The sequence below is a fragment of the Eschscholzia californica genome, unplaced genomic scaffold (assembly GCF_041429995.1).
Source record: "Eschscholzia californica isolate CP2 unplaced genomic scaffold, dmEscCali1.0.p SCAF_5, whole genome shotgun sequence".
Lineage (NCBI taxonomy): Eukaryota > Viridiplantae > Streptophyta > Magnoliopsida > Ranunculales > Papaveraceae > Eschscholzia > Eschscholzia californica.
Window position 1 is genome coordinate 31,231,226 of NW_028238472.1, and position 25,000 is coordinate 31,256,225.

Sequence of the window (25,000 nt, forward strand, 5' to 3'; positions counted from 1 at the left end):
AGAGCTCGAGCTCGAGCTCGCATTCTTTTAAACTCGTTTATCAAAATACTTCAAATGAAAACTTTCTAAATTATCAAAATACTTCAACGATCATTTGTCACATAATGATTTATATTCCGATAATTTTTTAATGGTTGATATTTCATGTACAAGTTTCAATACGAATACGTAATTATGTACTACAATATTATAAGAGTATGTTAAACGAGCTGTTGGTGATAAGAATACAAATGTAAAATATCAAAGTGTTGCTTAGAAACAATACAAAAACTAACTAAGTTGGTGATCTGACTTCACTTGATATAAGAAGGCAACAACAATTAATTAACAAGATGTGGCCAAACTAACATAAATGTTCATGTGAGTGCCTCTCCAAACAATATGCATTTACGTCCGATAGCCAACATTGTTTTGGTTCCAGTGAGTGATAAATTATTAGTTTATGCAAATTAGCTAACAGATTCAATTGTAATGGTTTCAATGACTTCTAATTTAACCAACCAAGTGATATTGCCAGAGAATTAGAGAAGATAGAGAAAGCAAACAATTAATTCGCATGCAAAGATAACTAAGTCAGAACATAAGGAAAAACTCTTATTCTGTTTTTAATTCTAACTATAAGGCCGAAAAGGTTAGATCAAATACACTACTTGTCGAGTGAAGTCCGATACACGGAATAACGTCTTAAGATTGTTGGACAATATTTGATTAATCGTTCTTCTTGAATATACAATTCTGTTATGCCAATCGGGATTAATATGATCAATACGAGTAATCAAGCAGAAGTAATAAGAAATAAAGAACAATCAAGAACAGAACACATAGATTTACGTGGTTCAGTTGGTGAGACATACTCCACGGCGACAATGGCGCGATGATTTCCACTACGATAAACAAACAAGTTACACAAGAGATTACGTGAGATTGTGCTACTGATATCTCCTTAGGGTTTAGTTTATATAGCCACTAAACCCTAATCCCACCGCCTTAACGACTCTCTCTCAAAATCCGAATTATACACGGATACGCTAACACTAATAACCGACATAAACCCAGCTTCGCATTCTAGCTCTGTCTCGGAGTCCAGCTCTGCCTCGGAGCCCTGCTTCGCATACCAGCTATGTCTCAGTAATCCATTAACGGGTCTAAAATTCGCTGCCAAAACCTAAGCGGGTTGGCGGGTCGTAAATCGGGTTCGATATCAACCCATATGCAAGACACTTTCAACAATTCTCCACCTTGACTTGAATATGCTCCTCTTGACTTAAATCTGCCACCATCATAGCTCAGCGCCTCTGAGCCGTCGTTGCTCCAGCCGTGCTAGGGCTCAACATCTGGAAATTTCAATCAAGTCTAGGCAATGCTTAAACTTGAAAGTTGTAGCTGTCTTGGTTAACATATCCGCTGGATTATCTGTCGTAGAAATCTTCTTCGTCGTGATCTTCCCTTCTTCAATCACGTCCTTGATAAAGTGATACCTGACATCAATGTGTTTAGTTCTCTTGTAATACATTTGATTTTTGGTCAAATGAATCGCACTGTGGTTGTCGTAGTAGACCTTTGTCACCTCCTGCTTCAGGCCCAAATCACCAACTAAACCACTCAGCCATATTGCCTCCTTCACCACCTCTGTTGCTACCATGTATTCAACTTCCGTTGTAGACAGAGCTACTACCGACTGCATCACTGCTCTCCAACTAATGGCACTCCCGCAGAGTGTGAACGTATAGCCCGTCAGCGACCTCATCCTATCAAGATCCCCCGAAAAATCCGAATCTACAAATCCAACTACGGAACCAGAAGTGTCAGGCCTTCTTTCGTAAACCAACCCAAACTCCGCAGTTCCTCCCAGATACTGCAGTATCCATTTCACAACCTGCCAATGACCTCTCCCAGGTCTACCCATGTATCTGCTTACTACACTGACAGCATGTGAAATATCAGGCCTTGTGCACACCATAGCATACATAATGCTACCTACTGCATTTGCATAAGGCACCCGAGACATGTACTCTGTCTCTTCATCAGTTGTCGGTGACAGTTCACCCAAAAGCTGAAGTGTGCTGCCAATGGAGTACCGATAGGTTTTACCTCAGTCATACCAAAACGTTCCAACACCTTCTCGGTGTACGTTTTCTGAGACAAGAACAGTTTCCTAGAAGATCTGTCTCTCCGTATTTCCATACCCAATATCTTCCTTGAGGCACCCATGTCTTTCATCTCAAACCCACCTTTTAACTGATCCTTTAACATGTGGATTTCTGACATATCCTTGCTAGCTATCAGCATGTCATCCACATATAGAAGTAGATACACATAAGAACCATCTGATAGTTTCCTGTGGTACACACAACTATCATACCTGCTTCTGTCATAGCCGTTTTTAACCATAAACGTTTCAAAACGCTTATACCCACTGCCTACGAGACTATTTTAGTCCATAAAAGGACTTCTTCAGCAAACAGACGTGGTCTTCTTTCCCGAGAATCTCAAACCCCTCTGGTTGACGTATATAGATTTGTTCCTCCAGCTCCTCATGTAAGAACGCAGTCTTAACATCAAGCTACTCCAATTCCATATTAGATCTTCGGGACTTTGAAGTTTAGTGTTATTGGTTTAGAACCTTTTTTAAGATCTTCAAAAATCACCGTTATTGGTTTAGAACCTTTTTTAAGATCTTTAAAAGTTAGCGTTATTGGTTCAGAACCTTTTTTAAGATCTTTAAATGTCCGCGTTATTGGTTTAGAACATTTTTTAAGAACATTTAAGTGACATGTTATTCATTTTTTACAAGATTTTAGAACTTTTAACCTAAAATTTGTCCGTAGATCTTCTGGAGACAATTTTACTTATATTTTTGTCTGATTAAAAGATCCACCTATTTAGGTGAAACTTTGAAATTCAAATTGTATTTGGGTGTGCATAAAAAATGTACGGCTGAAACAACCAAAACCCCTTTTTCTCCCTATAAACAACGACTTATTTTAATTCTTTTCCCCTCATAGCCGATTCTCTATTTTCTTCTCTTCTGTTTCCAGTCACCTCTCTTTCACATCTTTTCTTTCCTCTCTTCAAAAAAGTACTTCTCTATTTATCTTCCATCTTTTATTGTATTTAATAGGTTATTATAGGTGTAGGTGTTTCTTTTGTTGAGCTATTCAACAACTTCTATGACAAAGTTGTAGTAAAAATTGTATTATTTATTTTAAATTAAAATTGTTGTAGTGAATCGAGGGTTGTTGATTTGTTATTTGTACCGATCTTCAAAACTTAGTGTGTGGATTGATGTTGACTTGTTCTTCAACTTTTTACAAAAAGCCATCCCATCATCTTTATCCTTCCACCTAAATTAACAGACTAATGTAGATTTGTTTTTCAACTTTTTACAAAGAGAAAATCTCTGGACCCATCCCATCATCTTTATCTTACAAACATATGATACATAGAGAGATAAATATATGGCCTACAAACATATGGTACCTAGTTAGTAATATATTTAGTTCAACAAAAAAAAAGTTAGTAATATATTTAATTAAACTAAGCATTAAATCAATGTAACAACTTAACCAAATTATGAATGAAAAAAACAGAGTTCAATTTAATCCAATGACAAGAATGTTGATTAGTCAATATTGAATAGCCTTACTTTTGTTTATTTAAATTATGCATGTGTAGTGAAAATTAAACTGGTTATTTTTAAATTATGCATATTGGTGGTTGTAATGGTTAGAGTTAGAATTTATTTTTATTTCCTTCTTCTCTTTAATCTTAGGTCTTTTTTCTTCTTACATTTATCCTTTCAATAGAACATGTGAGCTTATCTTTATCTTAGAGAATACTATTGAAGCTTGTTTCAGAGTTAAATAGAATATGTGTTTATCTTGGTATTTCATGAACTAAACAAAATGTGTGTGTGCCCTTTCAATTTGTTTTGATTAGATGAGTTTAGAGAAAAAAAAAAGTATATGAAATGGACTACAACTGAAAATGAGTTGCTACTTCAACTTGTTGTTGAAGCCGTGAATAGCGATAAATGTGGTAAAGATGGTTCGATTTCAAAGAACTACTATGAGCAATTTGTTATTCCAACTCTCAATAAAAAATGTAACGGGAATAATACATTGGAACACGTAAGTAGTAAAATTAAAAAAATGGAAAAGCAAGTATAAACAAGTTAGAGACTTAATTGCTTCCTGCTCCAGATTTGGTTGGGATGCAAGTACCGGTAAGATTACCGCTCCACAAGAAGTTTGGGATGATTTTTTAAGGTAATTAAATAACAAATTACGTTCACGAATATACAACATATTTCCTACTTAAATATTGATTCAAGTAGTTTATTGCAGAAACACCCAAATACTAAGGATTACCAGAATGGAAAATATCCAGAATATGATGATTGGTGCACGATTTTTGAAGGGTCTTATGTCGTTGGAGATCATGCATGTGAAGCATCAACTGAAGGTTTACAAGGAATGACTGTAGACAATTTTGATGTCAACTTGGATCCTTTTCCTAGTGACACTAACTATGACGAACCTACCGACCCTTTAGGTGCGAAGGACAATACTTGTAGGTCACAACAACCTCATAGAAGCAAACTACCCGTACAACGAAAACGAACAAGGACACATCATGATGAGATTAGTGAAAGAATGGCTTTGAGTCTTGAAGAACTAGTTCAGACTACAAAGAGTGCAAACGATTGGTGTAAAGCACTTTATGATATTCCTGATCTGGACACCTCAATGAAAATGGAAGGAGCAAAACTTTTTAAAACACCAGAGCAAAAAATGATGTTTGCCATGATGGATGTGGATGAGCGAAGAAATTGGATACTATCTGAGCTTGACAAATGAGACTTTAGAGTTTAGAGATTAAGATTTATAGGGTTTGTTTAGTTTATGCTTCAAACGTTATTTTTCCTATACTACTGCATTTACATCATAGTTTTATTAAGACTTCGTATGTTAAACTTTCATGTTAATCTTATTAAGTGTTATGGAATAACTTTTTTTCTTACGTATTTCATGTATATGTTTATTTATTAGGATTTTTCAGATGGATAATGAAGATGGTGTCCAAGATGATGAACAAGTAGCAGTAATTAATAATCAAAATCAAACTATTATCCGTGCAGTTGCTATCACTTGTAGTTATAATATCCATGTAGGTAAACCTAATGCTCAAAGAAAGTCAGTCACTAGTAAAGGATTCATTTACATCCAACAAAAATTTGATGGTTCGCCTGATGAATTTCGTGAGATGTATAGGATGTATCCAGATCCATTTCTCAAGTTATGTCGTATTTAAAGGAGAAGTGGTTATTGGAGGATACACCCTACGTCAATGTGAAAGAGATGGTTGGGATGTTTCTCCTAACGGTTCGCCAGAATAATAGTTATTCTGTAACTCGATAAAGATTTGATAGATCCAAATTTTGTACAAGCATAAACTTCAATAAAGTGTTGAAGGCACTGACTTTATTAGCTCCTGAATTAATGGCAAAAACTCCAACAACCACCTCATTGAAGATCCTAACAGATGATCGCTTCAATCGTTACTTTCTGGTAACAAAAAAAGTTATTTATGATTAAATTCAATTCAATTTTATAATCAACAATATTGATTTTTTTATGTATCGAACACAGGATTGTGTGGGAGCAATTGATGGTACATATATTCCAGCTATGGTACCAATAAAAAGTTTGATTGCTTATCGTAATAGAAAAGGAATTGTATCACAAAATGTTTTAGCGGCTTTCACCTTTGATTTGCAATTTATATATGTTCGTAGTGGGTGGGAAGGTTCAGCAAATGATGCACAAGTATTAAAAGATGCAGTAGAGGGAAACGATGGATTTAAATTTCCTCGAGGTAAGATAGTTATTATTCATATCAAATTATTTTATATATATTTAGTTTGTATATGAAAATATAAATTGCATCAAATTTAATTGTTATCACGTGACTATTTTAATATTTTCAATATAGTTATACGCTGAAAAGCACGGAATATTTGATTTTTGTCTACCGCATCTCGTGTTTACATAAGAATATCTAAATTTTTTTGTCTCATTTTTACTTGGAATATATATTGTCTCGTATTTACATAAGAGTGAGATAAAGAGATGGGTAAAGAGAAAGATAGATTGATTGCGGGAAAGAGATTGGTGGTGTTTGGTGAAGAATGAAAATAAAGAGAAAATAAAGAAGATAAGTAAATATCTAAAGTTTATCTTTTAAAATATTATATCTTTTGTTTTAATCTCAACCATTAGTTTTGAACGACTTAGATTTAAAATGGACCATTTAAAGTTCTAGCAAAAAGTTTAGGGTCTTCAAAGTGATAATAAAAAATGTTTCAGAACTTAATGGTCTAGGAACTTAAAAAAATTTTAAGCATTAAAGTTTCGGAGCCTTTAACGTTTGAAACATTTATGGGCCAAAACTCTTAAAAGCTCTGAGATCTTTGGAGATCCGAGACAAAGAAGATCTAGTAAAAAGGTCTTAACGAATAACAGACCTAATAGAGCTATGTTTAACAACAGGAGAAAATACCTCATTGAAGTTTATCCCTTCTCGTTGTGTAAACCCCTTAGCTACTAACCGAGCTTTGTATTGTGCATCTTCCAACCCTAAGATTCCTTCCTTCTTCTTGAAAACCCATTTGCTACCAACAATCTTCTGACCCTTAGGTTGTTTGGCTAATTCCCAGGCATGGTACTTACGAAGAGACTCGATCTCTTCATTCATGGCAAAAACCCACTCGATTCATCACTCCTCATAGCTTCTTCATAGGTGCATGGTTCACCTCCATCAATGTTTTCCCCCACACTAGGTGTGAATGCAACCATATCTGCCATTTCATACCTTTCCGGTGCCCGAATGACTCTCCTTCCTCTGTTCCTCGCAACACTGTAATGAACCAGCTCTGGTTCATCTTCCTCAGCTTACTCATCTACCTGAGGTCGAACCTCTTCCGGAGTGTCTATCTCAAACTCCACCTGTTCTCCGTGATCTTCCTGCTCCACCTATTTACCAATACCCTCCCGAGCCTCTACAGGCGTTACCTTCTGAGTTACCATGGCTAACTCATCAAAAGTAACATCTCTACTGATAAGGAACTTCTTTGATTTTCCATCCGGATTCCACAACCGATAACCTTTCACCCCAGGCTCATAACCAAGAAATACAATTTTCTTAGGCCTCGGATCCAGCTTACCTTCCTTAACATGTGCATAAGTTGGGCAACCGAAAATCCTTAAGTTCTCATACTTCGTAGGATAACCAGACTACACCTCATTAGGAGTTTTACACTCAATAAATGTACAGGGTGAAATATTTACCAGATACGCTGCGGTGTTCATTGCTTCAGCCCAGAACACCTCCGACAACCCTGCATTTGAAAGCATACAACGAGTTCGTTCCAATAGAGTTCTGTTTATACGTTCTGCCACACCATTATGCTGTGGTGTCTTTCTGACTGTATGGTGTCTCACATTCCCTTGGTCTACACAGAACCTATTAAACTCGTTTCCGCAAAATTCCATGCCATCGTTAGTCCTCAAGCGTTTGATCGATTTTACAGTCTGCTTCTCGATCAAGGTCTTCCACTGCTTGAACTTGACGAATGCCTCATCTTTGCGTTTCAGTATGTAGACCCATACTTTCCTGGAAAAATCATCTATCAATGTTAACATGTATCTAGCCCCACCATATGAGCTAACCCGGGAGGGACCCCAAAGATCTGAATGGATGTAATCCAGAGTTCCTTTGGTAGTATGAACCGTTGTACTAAACTTTACCCGACACTGCTTCCCGAAGACGCAATGTTCATAGAATTCCAGTTTTCCAACCTTCTGCCCACAGATTAAACCCTGCTTGCTCAGTATAGTCATCCCTCTTTCACTCATATGTCCTAACCGCATATGCCATTACTTGGTAGTCTCAACTTTCTTGTCTGATGATGATACCACTACAGATCCGGTAACAGTGTTACCCTGTGGCACATATAGACCATTCTTTTCAACCCTTTCATAACTGTAAGATTCTCTTTAGAAATCCAAAGAACACCACCTTCACCAGTATATTTGCAACCATTATCATCTAGAATTCCCATAGAGATTATATTCCTCTTCAAATCTGGAACATGTCGGATGTCTGTTATAGTCCTCTTAACACCATCATGTATCTTGATCTGAATAGTACCAATTTCAACCACCTTACAAGGACCGTCGTTTCCCATTAACACCTTACCGTCATTAATGGTTGTGTAAGTGGGAAACCTTCGTGTCCCTCCTTCTTACAGTTAAAGTACCTGTACTTCCTAGGTTTCGATTTAGACCTAGACCGGCCCTTCCCATCGCCTGGTTGCTGCGTCTCAACTTCCTAGGTTTCGATTTAGACCTAGACCGGCACCTGTACAACCAAACCAACTCCTGAGCTGCTTTCTTCCATTGACCTTCGTCTCAACTCCTTCGATTTCAATGCTGCTTTAACATTCTGAAAGGTTGTAGTTGTTTTACCAGACATAAAAGAATCAACAAAGCTCTCATATGATGGTGGCAGGGATGCAAGCAATAGTACTGCCTTAGCTTCATCTTCGAATTTTGACATCTATATTTGCCAAATCTAAGAATACTCGGTTGAGTTCATCCATATGGTCTTTCAACGATTCTCCTTCTAACATCTGTAAACTAAATAAATTCTTCTTTAGATACAAACGATTAGTTAGAGATTTCATCGTATACCTTGTCTCCAGCTTACTCCATAGCCCATCGGGTGTAGTTTCCGTCGCTACTTCTCGCAAGACCTCATTGCTCAAACATAGCAGAATTTGACCCTGAGCTCTTTCCATGAGATCTTCTTTCTCTGCTTCTGATAATGATTCAGCGAGTGCAGCCTTCCCATTCAACGTCTTCAGCAGACCCTGTTGAAATAATACTGCTCGTATCTTAATCTTCCAAAGATTAAAATCGTTACTTCCATCGAACTTCTCTATCTCGTATTTCGCCATCACAAAAACCTCAAAACCAAAACTCTAATACCAGTTTGTTATGCCAATCGGGATTAATATGATCAATACGAGTAATCAAGCAGAAGCAATAGGAAATAAAGAACAATCAAGAACAGAACATATAGATTTACGTGGTTCGGTTGGTGAGACCTACTCCACGGCGACAACGGCGCGATGATTTCCACTATGATAAACAAACAAGTTACACAAGAGATTACGTGACATTGTGCTACTGATATCTCCTTAGGGTTTAGTTTATATAGCCACTAAACCCTAATCCCACCGCCTCGCCGACTCTCTCTCTAAATCCGAATTATACATGGATACGCTAACACTAATAACCGACATAAACCTAGCTTCGTATTCCAGCTCTGTCTCGGAGTCCAGCTCTACCTCGGGGCGCTGCTTCGCATACCAGCCTTGTCTCAGTAATCAGCTCTGTTAACGGGTCCAAAATTCGCCGCCGAAACCTAAGCGGGTTGGCGGGTCGTAAATCGCGTTCGATATTAACCCATATTCAAGACACTTTCAATAAATTAGACAATGATTCCGCTCGACAAATTATGGAAGCAAATAAGTAGAATAATAGTAATAGTTTTATGACCGAGTCGGGTATTGAATACTCTCTCCTTAAGACGTTATTCGTCCCGCAATGGTGCTAAGGCGGTTTGTATGTACAAAACTCTCCCAGGATAAAACAGTCTTACCTTCTTGAAGCGCAACACTTCGATCTTTAAGAAACTTCGAATAAAATATGCAGAGAACTCTCTTGATCTCTTAGACTTCTAATGCAAAACTCTAAACTTAAGAAATCTAATTGATTTTTTTATTAGCCCCTAAAATGAAAACTCAGTTATATATATAGAGAGAATGGTGACTATATGGAGAGACATAATCCTAGAGATGCGTCTCTGCTAATTTTAATTCAACCAAGGCAATGGTTCCCAATTGCCAACAATCCCCTCTCGAATCTTTCTCTTTTAATCTCTTTCCATTTATGTCGAGCTCATGTTCTCCGTCTCTGTATTTTCTAACGTTAAAAAGAGTAAAAGAGATAATAGAGGAGATGGGATTTTAAAGCTAAGAAATGGTCAAAGAGGAGGAGATATGGTGTAATATGGAGTATTGCAAGTTCTTGCTACGACTTCTCTGGATCGCAAGATTGAGCGGGATCAGAACTTACCGTTAGATCTTCACAAGTTGTGGTCGGTTGTATTGTAAATTTCTGTCCTGGGATGCATTAGATCAGGCATCCTTGAACATCCCAAAATGCACCCGCCAATGCCCGAAGATATACCGAAATATTCAAATTGTCATTTTGGATTTGCGTCACGTGTTACGGAAAGATCTGATTCAGATCCAAACTTTGACTGCCTATTATGCTCTCATCCAGATCCCGATTTGACTTCGGATTTTGCCGTTGGAATCGTCTTCCACTCTACTTTTCATACAAGCCCCAATGTTGGCTAAAATTACCAGAGTACTCTTGTCACCAAAATGACTGCAATGTCCCTTTGTGTGTCTGTCTCTTGTTTTTATCGGTTTATCGTGCACAATTCTTCAGAAAACACCTGGGTAAGAGAAACAATCAGATCATCAGAGTAACTGCTCGAAACGAACTAACTAGCCCGAGTTAAGAGATTCAGATAAGGCATTTTCATGTCTCACTAGTGGGCACGTGGTTTCATGAATAATACCATGCTCTTGAAAATAATGTTTTAACACATGCTTAAGATATTCGCCACCATTATCTGAACTAAGAATCTTAACCGTAGTAGAAAATTGTGTTTGTATCATCATCTTATGAAAAATTTGAAAACATTCTTGTACGTCATTTTGTGTTTCATAGGATACAACCATGTCATATGGGTACAATCATCAACAAATGTTAGAAATCAACGATCAACCAGTATTTCCATCATTCATGTCATATGGGTACAATCATACAACCATTTTGTGTTCCCATCACTCGCCCCCAAAAAAGGATCAATCAATATTCATTCTTTTACTGTAAAGAGCACCCTCGCTGGCTTGAGCGTCGGAGCGGTTTTTGAACTCTTTGCAGGTTTTCCCCCCTTGGGAACAGACGAACAGGAGCAAGGAGCAAGAGCAGGGAGCAGGGAGCAAGGAGCAAGAGCAAGGATAAGGGAGAATGAGGCAGAATAGGAGGCAGAGCAGAAAGTAGAGCAGGACTCAGAAACTCTAAACCAACCAAAAACTCAACGTAACAGAATAATCAAACATAACGGAGGCTGTCATGCATCAACTCCCGATTTCATGCTGATCTGACGGAAAGCCATTTTTTGACATCAGCAAGAAGCATGGTGGCTTTTTGCTAAATTGCAAATCTCACAATTAAAATTTGAAATATCACAACCCAAAAATAGATGAGGAAATAAATGTTCCAAGTAACCAAATGAAGCATGACCTAACCGCTTGTGCCATAACCAAATCTGATCTTCCTTAACATGAGATGATCTTGTTACTGTTATCCCTTTTCTGATGCAGACATCGTCCACATAATACAACCCCCTTCTCTTAGTACCATGCCCAAATATCTCCTTGCTGTTGAGATCCTGAAGCAGACAAAACGAGGTTACATTAATACTAAACAATTTAATTGTTCGGTCACTTGTGCCAAAAACAAAAGATTATAAGATAATGTAGGAACCAGTGATGTGTACTTCAGTGACAAAAAAGGGTGTTACATTAACAGTTCCTGATTTAGTAATGGGTACAAATACACCATAAGCGTTATCGATATGAGAGTAGTGAGGTGCACCGGGATTAAATAAATTACTGACTGGTCTGCTCTTTCAACATAAGTCCCAGAAACAGCTTCCCAAATGGCCTTAGCTGTTGGTAAACGAATAAATAAATTCATCACATCTGGTTCCATTGCACCAACAAGCCATCCTTTAACAATTGCATTTTCCGTACATCACTTATCATTTAGAGGATCGTGTATTTGAGGTTCAACATTTCTACCATTAATATAACCTAATTTACCTCGTCCAGCGATAAACTTCTTAACCACTTGTGACCAAAGTGAATAATTGATACCATTTAATTTTACACCATAAGGAATAGACATAGGCTTACTAGTATATATAGACGATTGTCCGGTGGTCATAGTCTGCGAACCAGACGACGCCGTCATTGACATATCAGATGAACTAGACATCTTACAATGTAGGATGTATATAATATATATTGATAATAATAAAAGATGACTTATAATCAATATATATAACACAGCCAACCTTAATAGTAGAGATAATTGATGACAAACACTGTCAACAACACCAAAAGAAACTGAATATGCTGAAAATGAATAAAAGAACCTCGTAGCCAATCAAGATTAATACAGCCTAGATCCAGAAATACTCTAGATCTGGACACAACCAAACCTTTATGTTACGAATAGTAAAAGCGACCATCAGTGATGTATTCTCCGACAGTCTTTTAGCGGAAGCGGAAACTGTTAAATAACCTGCACTTATGCCATGTTTAAAAGAGCAAGATTGATTTTGAATGATACTTTATTCATCTCATACGAGGAGTATATATAATGTTACATGGTAAACAAGAATAGGAATAAAGATTAAGTTTATGCTACAATTTCCTAACATTGATAATTATATATCTACAAATAATATTATTTCCTATATGATAATATTATTTCTTATATGATGATATTGGGTGATTCAAGTTACCATGTTTCACGCCAACAAGATAGTCCATAAAGGTCTAGCCAAGAAAGCCAACTCATGGAGGTTTAATCATATTCAAACCTTATGGAGGTAACTAAATCTAGGTATCAAATGGAGATTAACCTCCTCAAGGCATTCAACGTGTTATTTTATAGTGATCAACTTCATATAGAGTTTTCTATATACGGGTCATTATACTCATTGTAGAAGAGATATAAACTATCATAAGTATAGTGGGTATAATACAAGATACAGGGAGTCGATACATCCAATTTTATCTCTTATTATATCTTATCAATCTTTTTCTTTCACTATTAATTATGATATTTTATCAGCACGAGTTTCAACCTACTGGGTGAAGAACCGCTTTTATACTAGCAAGGATGGATCCATGGGGGTGCGGCCGCACCTCTTGGATCCTCCCGAGAAATAAATATAGTAGTAGTGAGGTTGGGGGATCGAATACCTTCTTGGGCATTCTAATTTTTTTTATTTATAATCCTGTGTACAAAGATAACAAGCAAAAATTGGCTTAGTGGTTGTGGGCTTGAGGTGTTGATATGTGGATAAGTGGGAGCATTGAGGTTGTCACGTCGAGTCTCATCATATATGCATTTGTATGTTAATTTTTGTGTTTTGAATTCATTCAACTCAATTATCCTAAATTCTCATAAAACTCAATTTAACTACCTTAAACTCTATAAAGTTCAATTCATCTACCATAAACCTTATAAACTTCAATTCATCTACCCTAAACTTTTATAAATTTCAATTTATCTATCATAACCCCTAAATTTATGTTCATATGAAACTACGAAGTCGATTATTAGTGATCGATGTGATGTTACCTTCTCTATTTTGATTGACGAAGCACGAGATATTTCTATAAAGGACCAAACGGATATTGCGTTTTGTAATGTGAACATCAAAGGGCGTATTATCGAAAGGTGTTTAGGGGTTGAGCATGAAATGGCATTAGATTCATTTTGTGCAAACATGATTTATGTATTTCTCGCTTGCGAGGCCGAGGATATGACGGAGCTAGTAACATGCAAGGAGTATAATGGTCAATTGTGTTTGTAATCGTTGATGTATTAATTTAATTAATGAATACAAGTATTTTGATAATTACTATGTTTGCAAAAAGAAAATTATTTAAGTATATAAGTTCCCACCCCCTAAATGAAAATCCTGGATCCCTCTCTATATACTAGTATATCTCAAAGAAAATCAAGTCATTACACTGGTGATAAATTTATAGTATTTGAAGTTCTAATTTTATTAATCACAATCAGTAACAAATATGTTGTTACAACTCTATATTTATCTGAAAAAGCTACCTCGAATGGGATGTAGTTAAACGGATTTTCATATACAAAGGTCATGAAAATACTATTATATAATGGAAAAATGAAAAGGAAACGACACCTGCATATTCTCTTAGTTTCATACTGCGTCACTTACATGATGACCTGGAGTTCGAATATTTATACGTGGAAGAACTTTTTTACTTCATGAAATGTTTTGAAAAACATATTTGACAACTTAAAGTTAGTCATCTTCCCTAAAGTTTGAAACAATTTCATTTATCTCTGTTTGCAAGATTTACTTTTATGTCGTCTTATAATTATGCTATTTATAAAATAGTCTTACAATTACAATTGGGTAAAGATACTATAATAGAAGAGAAAATGATTGACAAGACAGTAAGGACCTTTCACGCTTCGGATATAGTGCAACCGACTCAATACCGGGAGCAACATTTACCTAAGTTTTCTCAGTTGCTTACTTGTCTTCTTGTAAATGAATAAAACAACTAGTTATGGTTAAAAAAATTAGGAATCTCGACCTACATGATTCGCACCTGTGCATGCATGAAGCACAAATGTTGTCATCATATAAGCATTGGTGGAAACAAAACCACAAAGAGAAACATGGTTCCAAAAGAAACAACTGATGTGCATACCACGCCTCTCAACAACAAAAAACGTGCATACCACACGAATAAATGAGAAAGAAACAACAGGCAACCCCTTTATCACAATAAGTAGGAAAAATGGAGAAAGTTCTGAAAATAATACAGAAAAAAAGGATAGAGGAAAGGGTAAGGTGAATAACCCTCCAAATTTTTTGGGAACAAGTCTGTCGCCGATGTCGTATCCTTGGTCACTGGTCCTATACCTGTCGTACAACGAAACTCTTGGTTGATTTGCATCAAGCATCTCTGAAGCTTACAACTGCACCCGCGATGAATCTTAGATGAATCTTATGGAAATGGATCCACCAACCCGAGATGAATCTTATGGAAATGGATCCAACATTATATGTTGACTACCTAATGAATCTCCTTGACCGAGCTGATTAGTCGAGTGATATGATCAATAATACTAAGTAACATGTTGACTAATCAAACTACTTACTTTTGCAATGTGAAGAAATTACTTTTTTTATTTTAAATGTTTTTCTTTCGTTTGTAATAGTCATGCTTAAATACAAATACAAATACAAATAACGTATTTTTTTATACCTTCTCTTATTTACTTTGTTTTTTTGAAAGGGTATGGATGTCAGAAGAAACATATCTAAAGATGATGAAGATACCCGTCTAAAAGAAAATGGGACCACAAATTCGAAATTTAGAAGTACTAAATATTTTTGTTGCCTTAAAATTGTTTGAGGCAAATGCGATCACTATGAACATCTCATCAAGCCTTATTGAAGACTGTGAAAAAACTATTATAATGTCGTTAGGTGGTGCAAAGCTAACAATAGACAATGCTTTACAATCGACTTATCCTTGAAAATTTTGTTAAGCTCTAAAGACATACTTTGAAATAGGAATCACTTTGAATCTAGGTGTGATGGTAAAAAAAGTAAATGTATATCAACTCAAATTAACTACCTTATACTGGGGTCAACTAGAAGTTGCACAATCTAAATATGCTAAAAATTTGTTCAACAAAAAAAAATGCTAAAAATTTGGCATGATCGTCTTAGACGCACAGAGTCAACTATGATTAGTACAACCATAGTTTATAGTACAAATTTTTACAATACCTCAAGGTTTGTTATCAGATTTATTCATCAAACACTTTATGTAATTTTGATGTTTAATCTTTCAGATGTGTCCTAGAACCCCAATAATCTTTGCTTCATTGATTTGTAGATAAAATTTTAGAGAAATAGAAAATAAAAGTTACGCAAAACTTTAGAGAGAGTGAGAGATGGTGAAGGTGTTTAGTGAAGGGACCCAACTAAATAGTATCTGGACATGGTCAAAACATCATATTTTCAGATTTTAAGTCTCTCTACCAATTAGAAAAGGGGATTGTTGTTAGGGATTTATATTGAATAAGTTGATTTTTATTAGGATAAAAACTAAGGTTAAATACGGGTTAATTTCGTTTTAGCTCCCAATTTGTGACCAATTCTCCGTTTTGGCCCCCATAAGTGCCCGACATTTCGTTTTGACCCCAATTTTTACCTATATTATCCATTTTGCCCTTATGAATTTTGTAATTTTCTTTTCTTATTTTTTTGCTTCATGCTTCTATTTTTATTTTTTGGTTTCTTTCTCTCTCTACAATTGCCCTCCGCAAGATTTGACCCAATTCCTTCTACATATTTTTGAAAGTATAAAACTAAAAATCAACTTGTTAGAAGAGACAAATTAGGGCACTTGTAATGAAATAAGTTGGGGGGGTTTTCCCACTATACTATTTTCTTCTTCTTCTAATCACTACTTAGAACCCAAAACGCCCAAATTTTTTAACCCAGCAACAATGGATTCGTTGTTCTTCTTTTTCATATTTGCAGCTACATCACTAGAAATTTCTTCTCTCAAGAAGATTTGATATATGATCTTAAAATGTATTGGATAACCCTAATCAAAGAAATCAACCCAGAATTAGAAAAGGACATCCCTACTAAATACTCAGACAATTTCATCCAAATTTATTACAAAACCAATCTTTTTTCTTGGATTTGATTTTACTAGTTCATGTAGCTTCATTGATTCATGACAATTTTGCCTTGTATGGATGATGATCTTTCCCGGCTGAAGACCAACTAACCACACAATCATCGGTCTATATGGAGATTTTAGCACGAGATGCACAACTTTCTCTCGAATTTCAACACAACCTTAAAAGTACTCCATCTAATTGAGTCCTTGAAGAAAGAGCACTGGCGAAATTATAGAGGTACGGAAGAGCCGTGGGGATACTGTATCAAGCGGTGGATGATGGGTTGGAAGCAAAAAAAAGAGGAGAGAGAAAGTGAAAGTAGTTAATGGCCCTTGTTCTAATATTCTTCCTTGCATAACTTTTTAACCAATCCTGCTAAGGATTCACAGAAAAGTTGATACCCTATTTATAGACAGACACCAGCACAGGAATCCTAACATTTTGGTTGGACTTGAGTAAACAAACGTATTTATAGTAGAGGCCACAAAATTAGACATTTTAGTCTAAGGATTTCCACCTTTTTAGCTTCGAAAGAAATTCTATCTTCATGTTTGTAGTTTTGGAAGAATCAATCAAAACATAAAAATATGAGATATTAGTACCAAAACATATAGCACTCCAGTGTTGCCAAGAAAACCTTACAAACAGAAACATAAAAGCTAATCCTAATTTGTCCCAATATCGTCTAAATCATTGCATAGATTAAAATAAACGGATAAAAAGGATCCTACAGATCAGTTTGTTCATGGATCTGCAATAGTGACTTCGACCTCAACACCAGGTTCAATTGTGATTGAAGTTATCTGCTTCACAACCTCAGATGAGCTGACAAGATCAATCACCCTCTTGTGAACACGAAGTTCAAACCGATCAAATGTGTTTGTGCCTGTCAAAAATAACAGAACCGTTAACAAAACCCTTTGAAAATAAAAAGGATACAATAAACAAGCAATTTATTAAATAGAATTAGAGCAAATGAAACTCATTCCTTGTAAGAAAAATAACATCTTAAGAATGAGCACATAAGCTGGTTAAAATCCTACTCAAACTCAGTTTTGGCTAAACAACGTAGTACAAGTATTGGATATCATATTCTAAAGATGTAAACCTCGAAAAAAACCAAATTTTCAATTCAAAATGTATGAGAAGCTGTTATCTGACAAGCAACAACATAGATATGTTATTTGTTAATTAGCACTCAGGAACCATAAAGACGGGTCAATTTGAATTCAAAACTTAAGATATGAAAACTTGGGCACCTAGAGATGTCAGAGTGACAAAAATTAACTTTACTTTACATCAAGACAGTAGAGATGGAATACCATTCGCAGATCAAATCAATACTCATCAATGTTTAAGGAAGGGTTTTACAAAAAAGTTAAATCAGTGTTGAATAATAAGTAGTTAAATCAGTGTTGAATAATAAGTGTTTGAACCAAAAAAAAACTTACAAAACTTACCCATATCAAGTAATCAATAAAAAGTATAATAAACAGAAATTGTTACTCAGACAGTGGCAATATGGACTCCAGCCGTTTTACATGGAGTGCAACAAAAAATTTAAAACAAAAAAACTGTTGAAGTTCAAAAGAAAATGTCAAACTATACTTGCAACACATAGCAGACTACCAAGTAGCAAATAATACAATGCTGTAAAAATGTATGAACACAGCTAACAATTGGTTCCACATCAAAAACATGTGCGGATACTCCAACAGCCATCGAAATTATAGAAATCAATAGTGGCTGGATAGACAAATCAAGGTTATTTTATACAAATAAGCTGGAAAAGTTTAGACCTATTACGGGAAAGGGAACTTATCACGAAGAGACATCAGAATATAAATATTAGTAACCAATGATGTTTCTAACACATTTGTTAATTGCAAGAGAGGATAAACCACATACCTTCACCACAAGGAGACTTTCTGGTTGTGATGAGCAAAGTTTTTGTTGGCATCCTTACTGGTCCTTTTACTTTCAACCTCTTGTTTTTTGCTCCACTAACAAGATCAGCACACACTGTTACAGCACCGAAGAAGATGTTATTAAGCGCTTTGCTCAGACCGGTGAAAAAAATGGAAAGTTACGAAACAGAAATGTTATTGACCTTTCTCGAGATTCTTGACATTCTTGGATGAAAGGGTAATCCTAATGCGGTGAAGTTGTTCCTGTGGCTCCTCAAATCCAGGTTTTGCAGGCTTCATCATAGCAACAGCCGCCATACTTGCAAATTCAAATTATCTACAATTGCAAAGATTTACATATAGTCACCAATACCATTCTGAACAAGTGTATTAGATATTGTCGAATAAACGCATTTATTAAGTAATTATCTCTAAGATCAGTGTGGAACAAAATAAGCTTATAACCACCCAAATGGATTTCATCAAATGGCATAACGCGAAATGAAAATGAAGAGGAAGCAAACTAGATTGGGATGTTTTCTAAATCAATCATCAAACGAGAGCATCTAACCTTGAATAAAAGGAACCAAAAAAGGATTATTTCTATACCAAAAACCTCAAATGAGAGCAAAACATTAAGTAGAATAAAAAAGGATGATGAAGTTTTGACAAATATGAGAGATTTTGCTAACATATTAATGATCATGTGTATTAGATTTTATCATCAATTATTTTAAGCTATTAGTTTTGAAAAGGGAGACACCAGGTATCAACTGCTTTACGCAATTAGCACGAAGAGGGACGAAAATAAACCCTAGCAACCATTAAACTTAGTAGTTATAGCTTCATACGAGCTTAGCTGAGCCTCTAAAAATGATATTTAGTTAATATCTGTATCAATAGTTTCTCATTAATACTTACAATATGAAACTACATATTCAAAACCAGAAAAACGAATCCTCTTGCAAATCATTAAACAGAAAAACTCAATACAGAAGAACCAGAAAAATGATATCAAGTATTTGAATGATAATCTAAGCTGCCATTAATGATATGAAGAACTCGTTGAGAATGAAGATCTGAAGGGAAAATTAGATTAGAATAAGTTGTTACCTGCTTAGGATCGACTTCCTCGAGCACTTTGGTGAGACGGATCTGATAGCGGAAACGGCTACTGAAGCAGATATGGAGGCGTCAAAACCAAAACCCTAGTTTGATTTAAATCCTATTTTCTCTACCGAATAAGCACCCTTTGCATTTTTACGTATTTACCCTCGAACCCAATGAGATGGGGCTGGGCTCTTAATTTTGGGAGTCCTCCTGCCTGAACTTTTCGTTTCTAATTTCGTGTTCCCACATCCCAACTCAAATTTATTATGATGTACTTTTGTCGAAGGCTTTTGATCGGATTGAATGGAGTTATTTAGAGAACGTCATGAGACTGATGGGTTTTTCTCAGACTTGATTTAATCTAATTAATACTTGTCTTACGACTAGCTCTATGGCGGTGCTTAACAATGGTCGTCCTGGCATGACATTTGATGTTAGTCGAGGGATTAGACAGGGTGACCCGCTCTCTCCTTTCTTGTTTGGCATCACCATGGAAGGCCTCAGTCGGTTATTAGAGAATAATAACAAAGATACTCCTTTCATAGGATTTCTCATCCCTAACATGGATCTTACCATAAAGCATCTTCTTTTTGCAGATGATTGTATGATCTTCGGGCTTAATTCTCTCGATAATAACACCAGCTCAAACAGATTTTGAAGGAATTCAGCGCGGCGTCAGGGCAAATGATTAATTACTCTAAATCCAATATCTTTTTCTCCAAAAACTCTCACCCTAAATTCAAGCGTATTATAGAGAACTCAAAGTTCATCAATCTTCCGCCGGTGATAAATACCTCGGGACCAATCTTTTCATCAATCGGAGCAAAAAGCAGGCTTTCCAGCCAATTCTCTCCCAAATCAAGAATAAACTCGTCAAATGGAAAACTAACTTTCTTTCCCAAGCTGGTCGCTCGGTAGTAATCTCCACTATTGCAGCGGTTGTTCCCCGATACCAAATGCAGTGTTTTGCCATCCCTAAAGGCATTTGCACTAGCATTGAGTCCCTCCAACGGACTTTTTGGTGGGGAAAATCCAAAACAATCCACACTCTAACCTGGACCGCCATATGCAAACCCAGAAAACTTGGAGGATTGGGGTTTCGTTTCCCACTCCTTGATAATCAAGCCTTCCTCAACAAGATAAATTGGCGTCTCTTAAATAACCCTCAAGCTAATTGGTCTCTAGCTTAAACTCTACGATCCCTAAATCAATCGGACTTGATGATCTTATACATCAATTGTCCTATCCGACAAATTTTTCGCATTGTCACCTTGGCCGAAGGACATCTCCTTCAACTCCTTCAGCAGCTGGCAAAATAACATTAGAATTTTATGTTAAGTGGGGTCGTGACAAGTCAGGGATTGAATGACTTAGAGGAAGATTTTCTATTTTTAATAGTTTCCGAATTCTATATTTTCTTAGTTTTAGTAGTTTTAGAATATTAGTTACTTTAGAGATAATTTCCTAGTTTTTAGCAGTTTCCTAGTTTTAGTTATTTTCTTAGTTGTTAGCAGTTTCTAGATTCTAGATATTTTGGAGTTTTAGTAATTTTAGACTTCTATTATTTTAGGGTTTGAAGCCTATAAATAGGTCTTTTACGTTCATTGTTAAGAGAGCTTAGTTTATTGAATAAATTTTTATTTGATTTAATCAAGAGTTATTTCCTATTTGCCCCCTACTTTGTGACCAGCTTCCTTTTTTGGCCCCATATTTTTCATAAATTCAAATTTGACCCCCTATTTTCATGTAAATGGCGTAACTACCCTTCCTAATTTCAAAATAAAATATTAAAAAAATCTATTTCCACCTCACCCCCTCTCTCTCCACCTCACCTCTCTCTCCCTCCACCGAACCTATCTTTCTCTCTCCACCTAACCTATCTCTCTCTCTACCTAACCTCTCTCTCTCTCCACCTCACTCTATCTTCTCCGACCAAGTTCACCGGTCGGAAAAAATTTCGGCCGACGACCTAAAAAAAAAACTGTCATCTCTCTCTCTAAATATTCGGGCGAAGGGGTTTCCCTTCGCCGGAAATCTGTTGAACCAGACAACAGATCTAAAGGTCTGTTCCGAGCAGACCCTTCGAAGGTTTTTTTTTTAAGGTCGGAGAAGACAGAGTGAGGTGGAGAGAGACAGAGAGGTTAGGTGGAGAGAGAGACAGAGAGGTTAGGTGGAGAGAGAGACAGAGAGGTTAGGTGGAGAGAGAGACATAGGTGAGGTGGAGAGAGAGAGAGAGGTGAGGTGGAAATTTTTTTTTAATATTTTATTTTGAAATTAGGAAGGTTAGTTACGCCATTTACATGAAAATAAGAGGCTAAATTTGAATTTATGAAAACTAGGGGGCCAAAAAGGAAACTGGTCACAAAGTAGGGGGTCAAATAGGAAATAACTCTTTAATCAATCATAGAAGAGCGATCTCTATACTTTTAATCTCTTGCCTACTACGCGCAGCATCAGGTTTGCTTTTGAACTACTATGACATTTTAATTGGTTATTAATGTTACTATGACATTTTAATTGGTTATTAATGTTGGTTATTATTTGGAAGATCAAATCACGATTCATGACAACAATCTTACAAAGTCAAGATGTTGAAGTAAGCTGATAACCCAAAACCTTCAAGTTACAAGGGGAGGGTGGAAACCGATTGTTTGCAAATTTATTCAAATTCTGAAACTTTAACCTTACCCCTCCTCGACGATCAATGGTTGAACGAATGGTTCATAGACGCTTGCCGAGCAATTGTTTTCACCATTGATGATAATTGCAATTGTTCGCAAGAAGTCGCATTCTCTCTCACACTCACACACACACACACACACACACACACATACACAGATTGCCCGTCTCTCTCTATCTTTGTTGCTCGATTTTCACCATTGCTGCTATTGGCAATGTGTAAGTTATGCCACTTATGAGTCTCAAAGGTACGGTTTCTTGAAATATATCGTTACTTCATCTTAGATTGTATTTGCTAATTTTCCAAATTCATGAATTAGTAGAGTTTCGTCTGATAATAGAATAAGGTGAACTATATCAATAAGGTGAACTTTATAATTAGTAGGCTTTGTAGATCTAATATGTCGAAATAGGTGTTAGAAGATAACGGTATATTACCACCACCTCCTAATGGTCCAGATTTAGTTTCACGAAGATATATCAAGTGGTTGAGATTTAGTTTATTAAAGTTGGTTGGCCCACATTTAATGGCAATTCATCCAATTGTCTACATGTTAACAAAGAGCATCTACTCAAAGATCCTATTTTTCTTTCCCAAATTTCGCAAGTGTCCACATTTCTGTAAATTAATCATAAAGGTTTCGTTTTCCGTATGTTAATGTTGTTCAGCTGAGAACTGGTGCTATGAAAATTCTTATTTTGATGTCAAAATGTTAATTTCTTGATCTAAAATCTACTTAAACTGAAGTCGTTACTGTAAATCTAAACCATTCAAAATCTGCATTTGATTTAGTTTTGGCTTCAAAAGCAGTCCACCTTAAGTTAAAATGAAGACATTATTCTAAATCATTATCTTCTACGGATGTTAGTTTTTAGCACTGGTATGAACTTCTTTTTATTTGTTTGCAGCTTGATACGAGCATCGGGGATATAATGTTTGTATGGTTACAAAAGGATCACGACAAGTTCAAAAAACAGGGTGAAGACCTATTTATAGATCACATGTAGGCTCGGGCCGAAGTCTTCTGTGGGTTTTAGTTTGTGGTTGTCCCGTTTGAGAGTTAGGCATTCGCTTATGAAGACCAACTCTAGGAAATTTTTGTGAAGCTTGTTAAGATGCAATTTTTCATTGATAAATAGACCGTCAATTATACTGTGATCATGGTATTTTTGGTGATGTTGTGAAATCTAATAACAGTATGAATGTGCAATTTCATTCAGGTGATAAATGATGAGGAATGTCGATGCCCATGAGGTCGTTTAAAAGGAAAAAGCTATAAGTACATTTCATTGTGGAGTTTCCTGACTCTGACTCTAGAGCAATGCAACACACAGAAGACTGTGTTCCTGTAAGGGAAATAACTCAAATGATAGTTATGGAATTGGACGAATGGAAGGAAACAACAGTGCATGATGTGAACATTAAGGAATATATGATCCTTCTATACCAAGTTCAAGCTCCATAGACATGTGAAGAAGATGAAGATACGCATGACGATGCCAAGAATATTCAATGTGCCCCACATTAAGAAGGGAGTTAATGAATTGATTTTGACTATTTTTTTTTAAGTTAGTTTTTTTTAAATTGATTTTGGATGTTTAGCTCATGCTTATCTCAATAAAAGTTTGAGATTGTATGTTTAACGTTTTACTATATTCGAAAGAACTGTCTTGTGCCCCACGGGCACGGGTTACACACACGTAATAATACAAGACTTGACTATGAATCTACCCGCGAGCAATGATGAGGAAATAGGGAGAATTCTGGATCGAGAATTAGTAGACCGAAGACAAAAAATGACATTTTTACCCCTCTGCCTTTTCTACATGACGCATGAAAAAATGATGTGTTGGGAAATAACGTATTAGGAACAAACGTTTCGGTAGTATGATAGTTAAGGTGTTATGAAAAATACGGGATTCTGAAGATAGAAATAAAACAACAAAAACAATATGATCATTTCGATAATGAGATTTTTCAACTATATACCAAAAGAGTCATACAAAGATTGTCTCTGTAATATTATAAATGGACAACAGAATTCGTTAAATGAAAAACAAAATTGGTTTCTATACATGTAACAATATTGTGTTTAAATAGCTGATGATATACTTGATCTCCCTCTAATGGCGTTAATTATGAACTAATGATAAAATCTTACCTCTAATAGATAATCGAAGCGTTGATAGCTTGCATACGGAGGTGGAAGAAGACGAATTTATTCGAGATACTTGTTCAAATTTATTTGATTCACTAGTTCGAATTTATTTTTTACTCATGACATATCATGAACAATTATATTGTGCGAGGTTATTCATAACATATTATTTTTGTTGGTATAAGTATGTTTTTGTTGATAACGTATTATTTTTTAGGGGTATTTTGGTCTAGAAATAAGCACGATTATGCTTATATAAAACCTTGAATCTATAAACACAAAATCTCCAAATACATATAGAAAAAATTAGATCAAAACTAGATATTATCCAACAATTATGCTCCATTAGGGGTTGAAATATTCTAAATCCGATCAGAAAACTACTTATGTTTATAGGACTATGATAGTGTTAAGTGCAAGAAGGATTTTGTATGGTGAATCAAGAGAG

General features: G+C 35.8%; 1 protein-coding gene across 1 annotated transcript; it reads right to left on the reverse strand.

Annotated features, from left to right (window-relative positions):
- Positions 1–17,215: 17,215 nt before the first annotated feature.
- On the reverse strand, positions 17,216–20,077 carry LOC147538583 (small ribosomal subunit protein uS10z/uS10x-like). Its single transcript, XM_086641165.1, has 4 exons — positions 19,718–20,077; positions 18,808–18,941; positions 18,606–18,719; positions 17,216–17,583 (listed from the first exon to the last, which is right to left on the reverse strand). Exons 2-4 carry the CDS (start codon positions 18,920–18,922, stop codon positions 17,441–17,443), a joined length of 372 nt encoding a protein of 123 aa, XP_086497291.1. The 5' UTR covers positions 18,923–18,941; positions 19,718–20,077; the 3' UTR covers positions 17,216–17,440.
- Positions 20,078–25,000: the final 4,923 nt, after the last annotated feature.

What these genes read in the sequence shown, in the direction of transcription:
- LOC147538583 (XM_086641165.1), bottom strand. Translation starts at nt 18,922, where the DNA reads ATGGCGGCTGTTGCTATGATGAAGCCTGCAAAACCTGGATTTGAGGAG. An exon ending in TGTCAAGAATCTCGAGAAAG is followed by an intron (nt 18,720 to 18,807) that starts GTCAATAACATT and finishes GTGCTGTAACAG; the next exon opens with TGTGTGCTGATCTTGTTAGT. An exon ending in AAAGTCTCCTTGTGGTGAAG is followed by an intron (nt 17,584 to 18,605) that starts GTATGTGGTTTA and finishes TATTTTTGACAG; the next exon opens with GCACAAACACATTTGATCGG.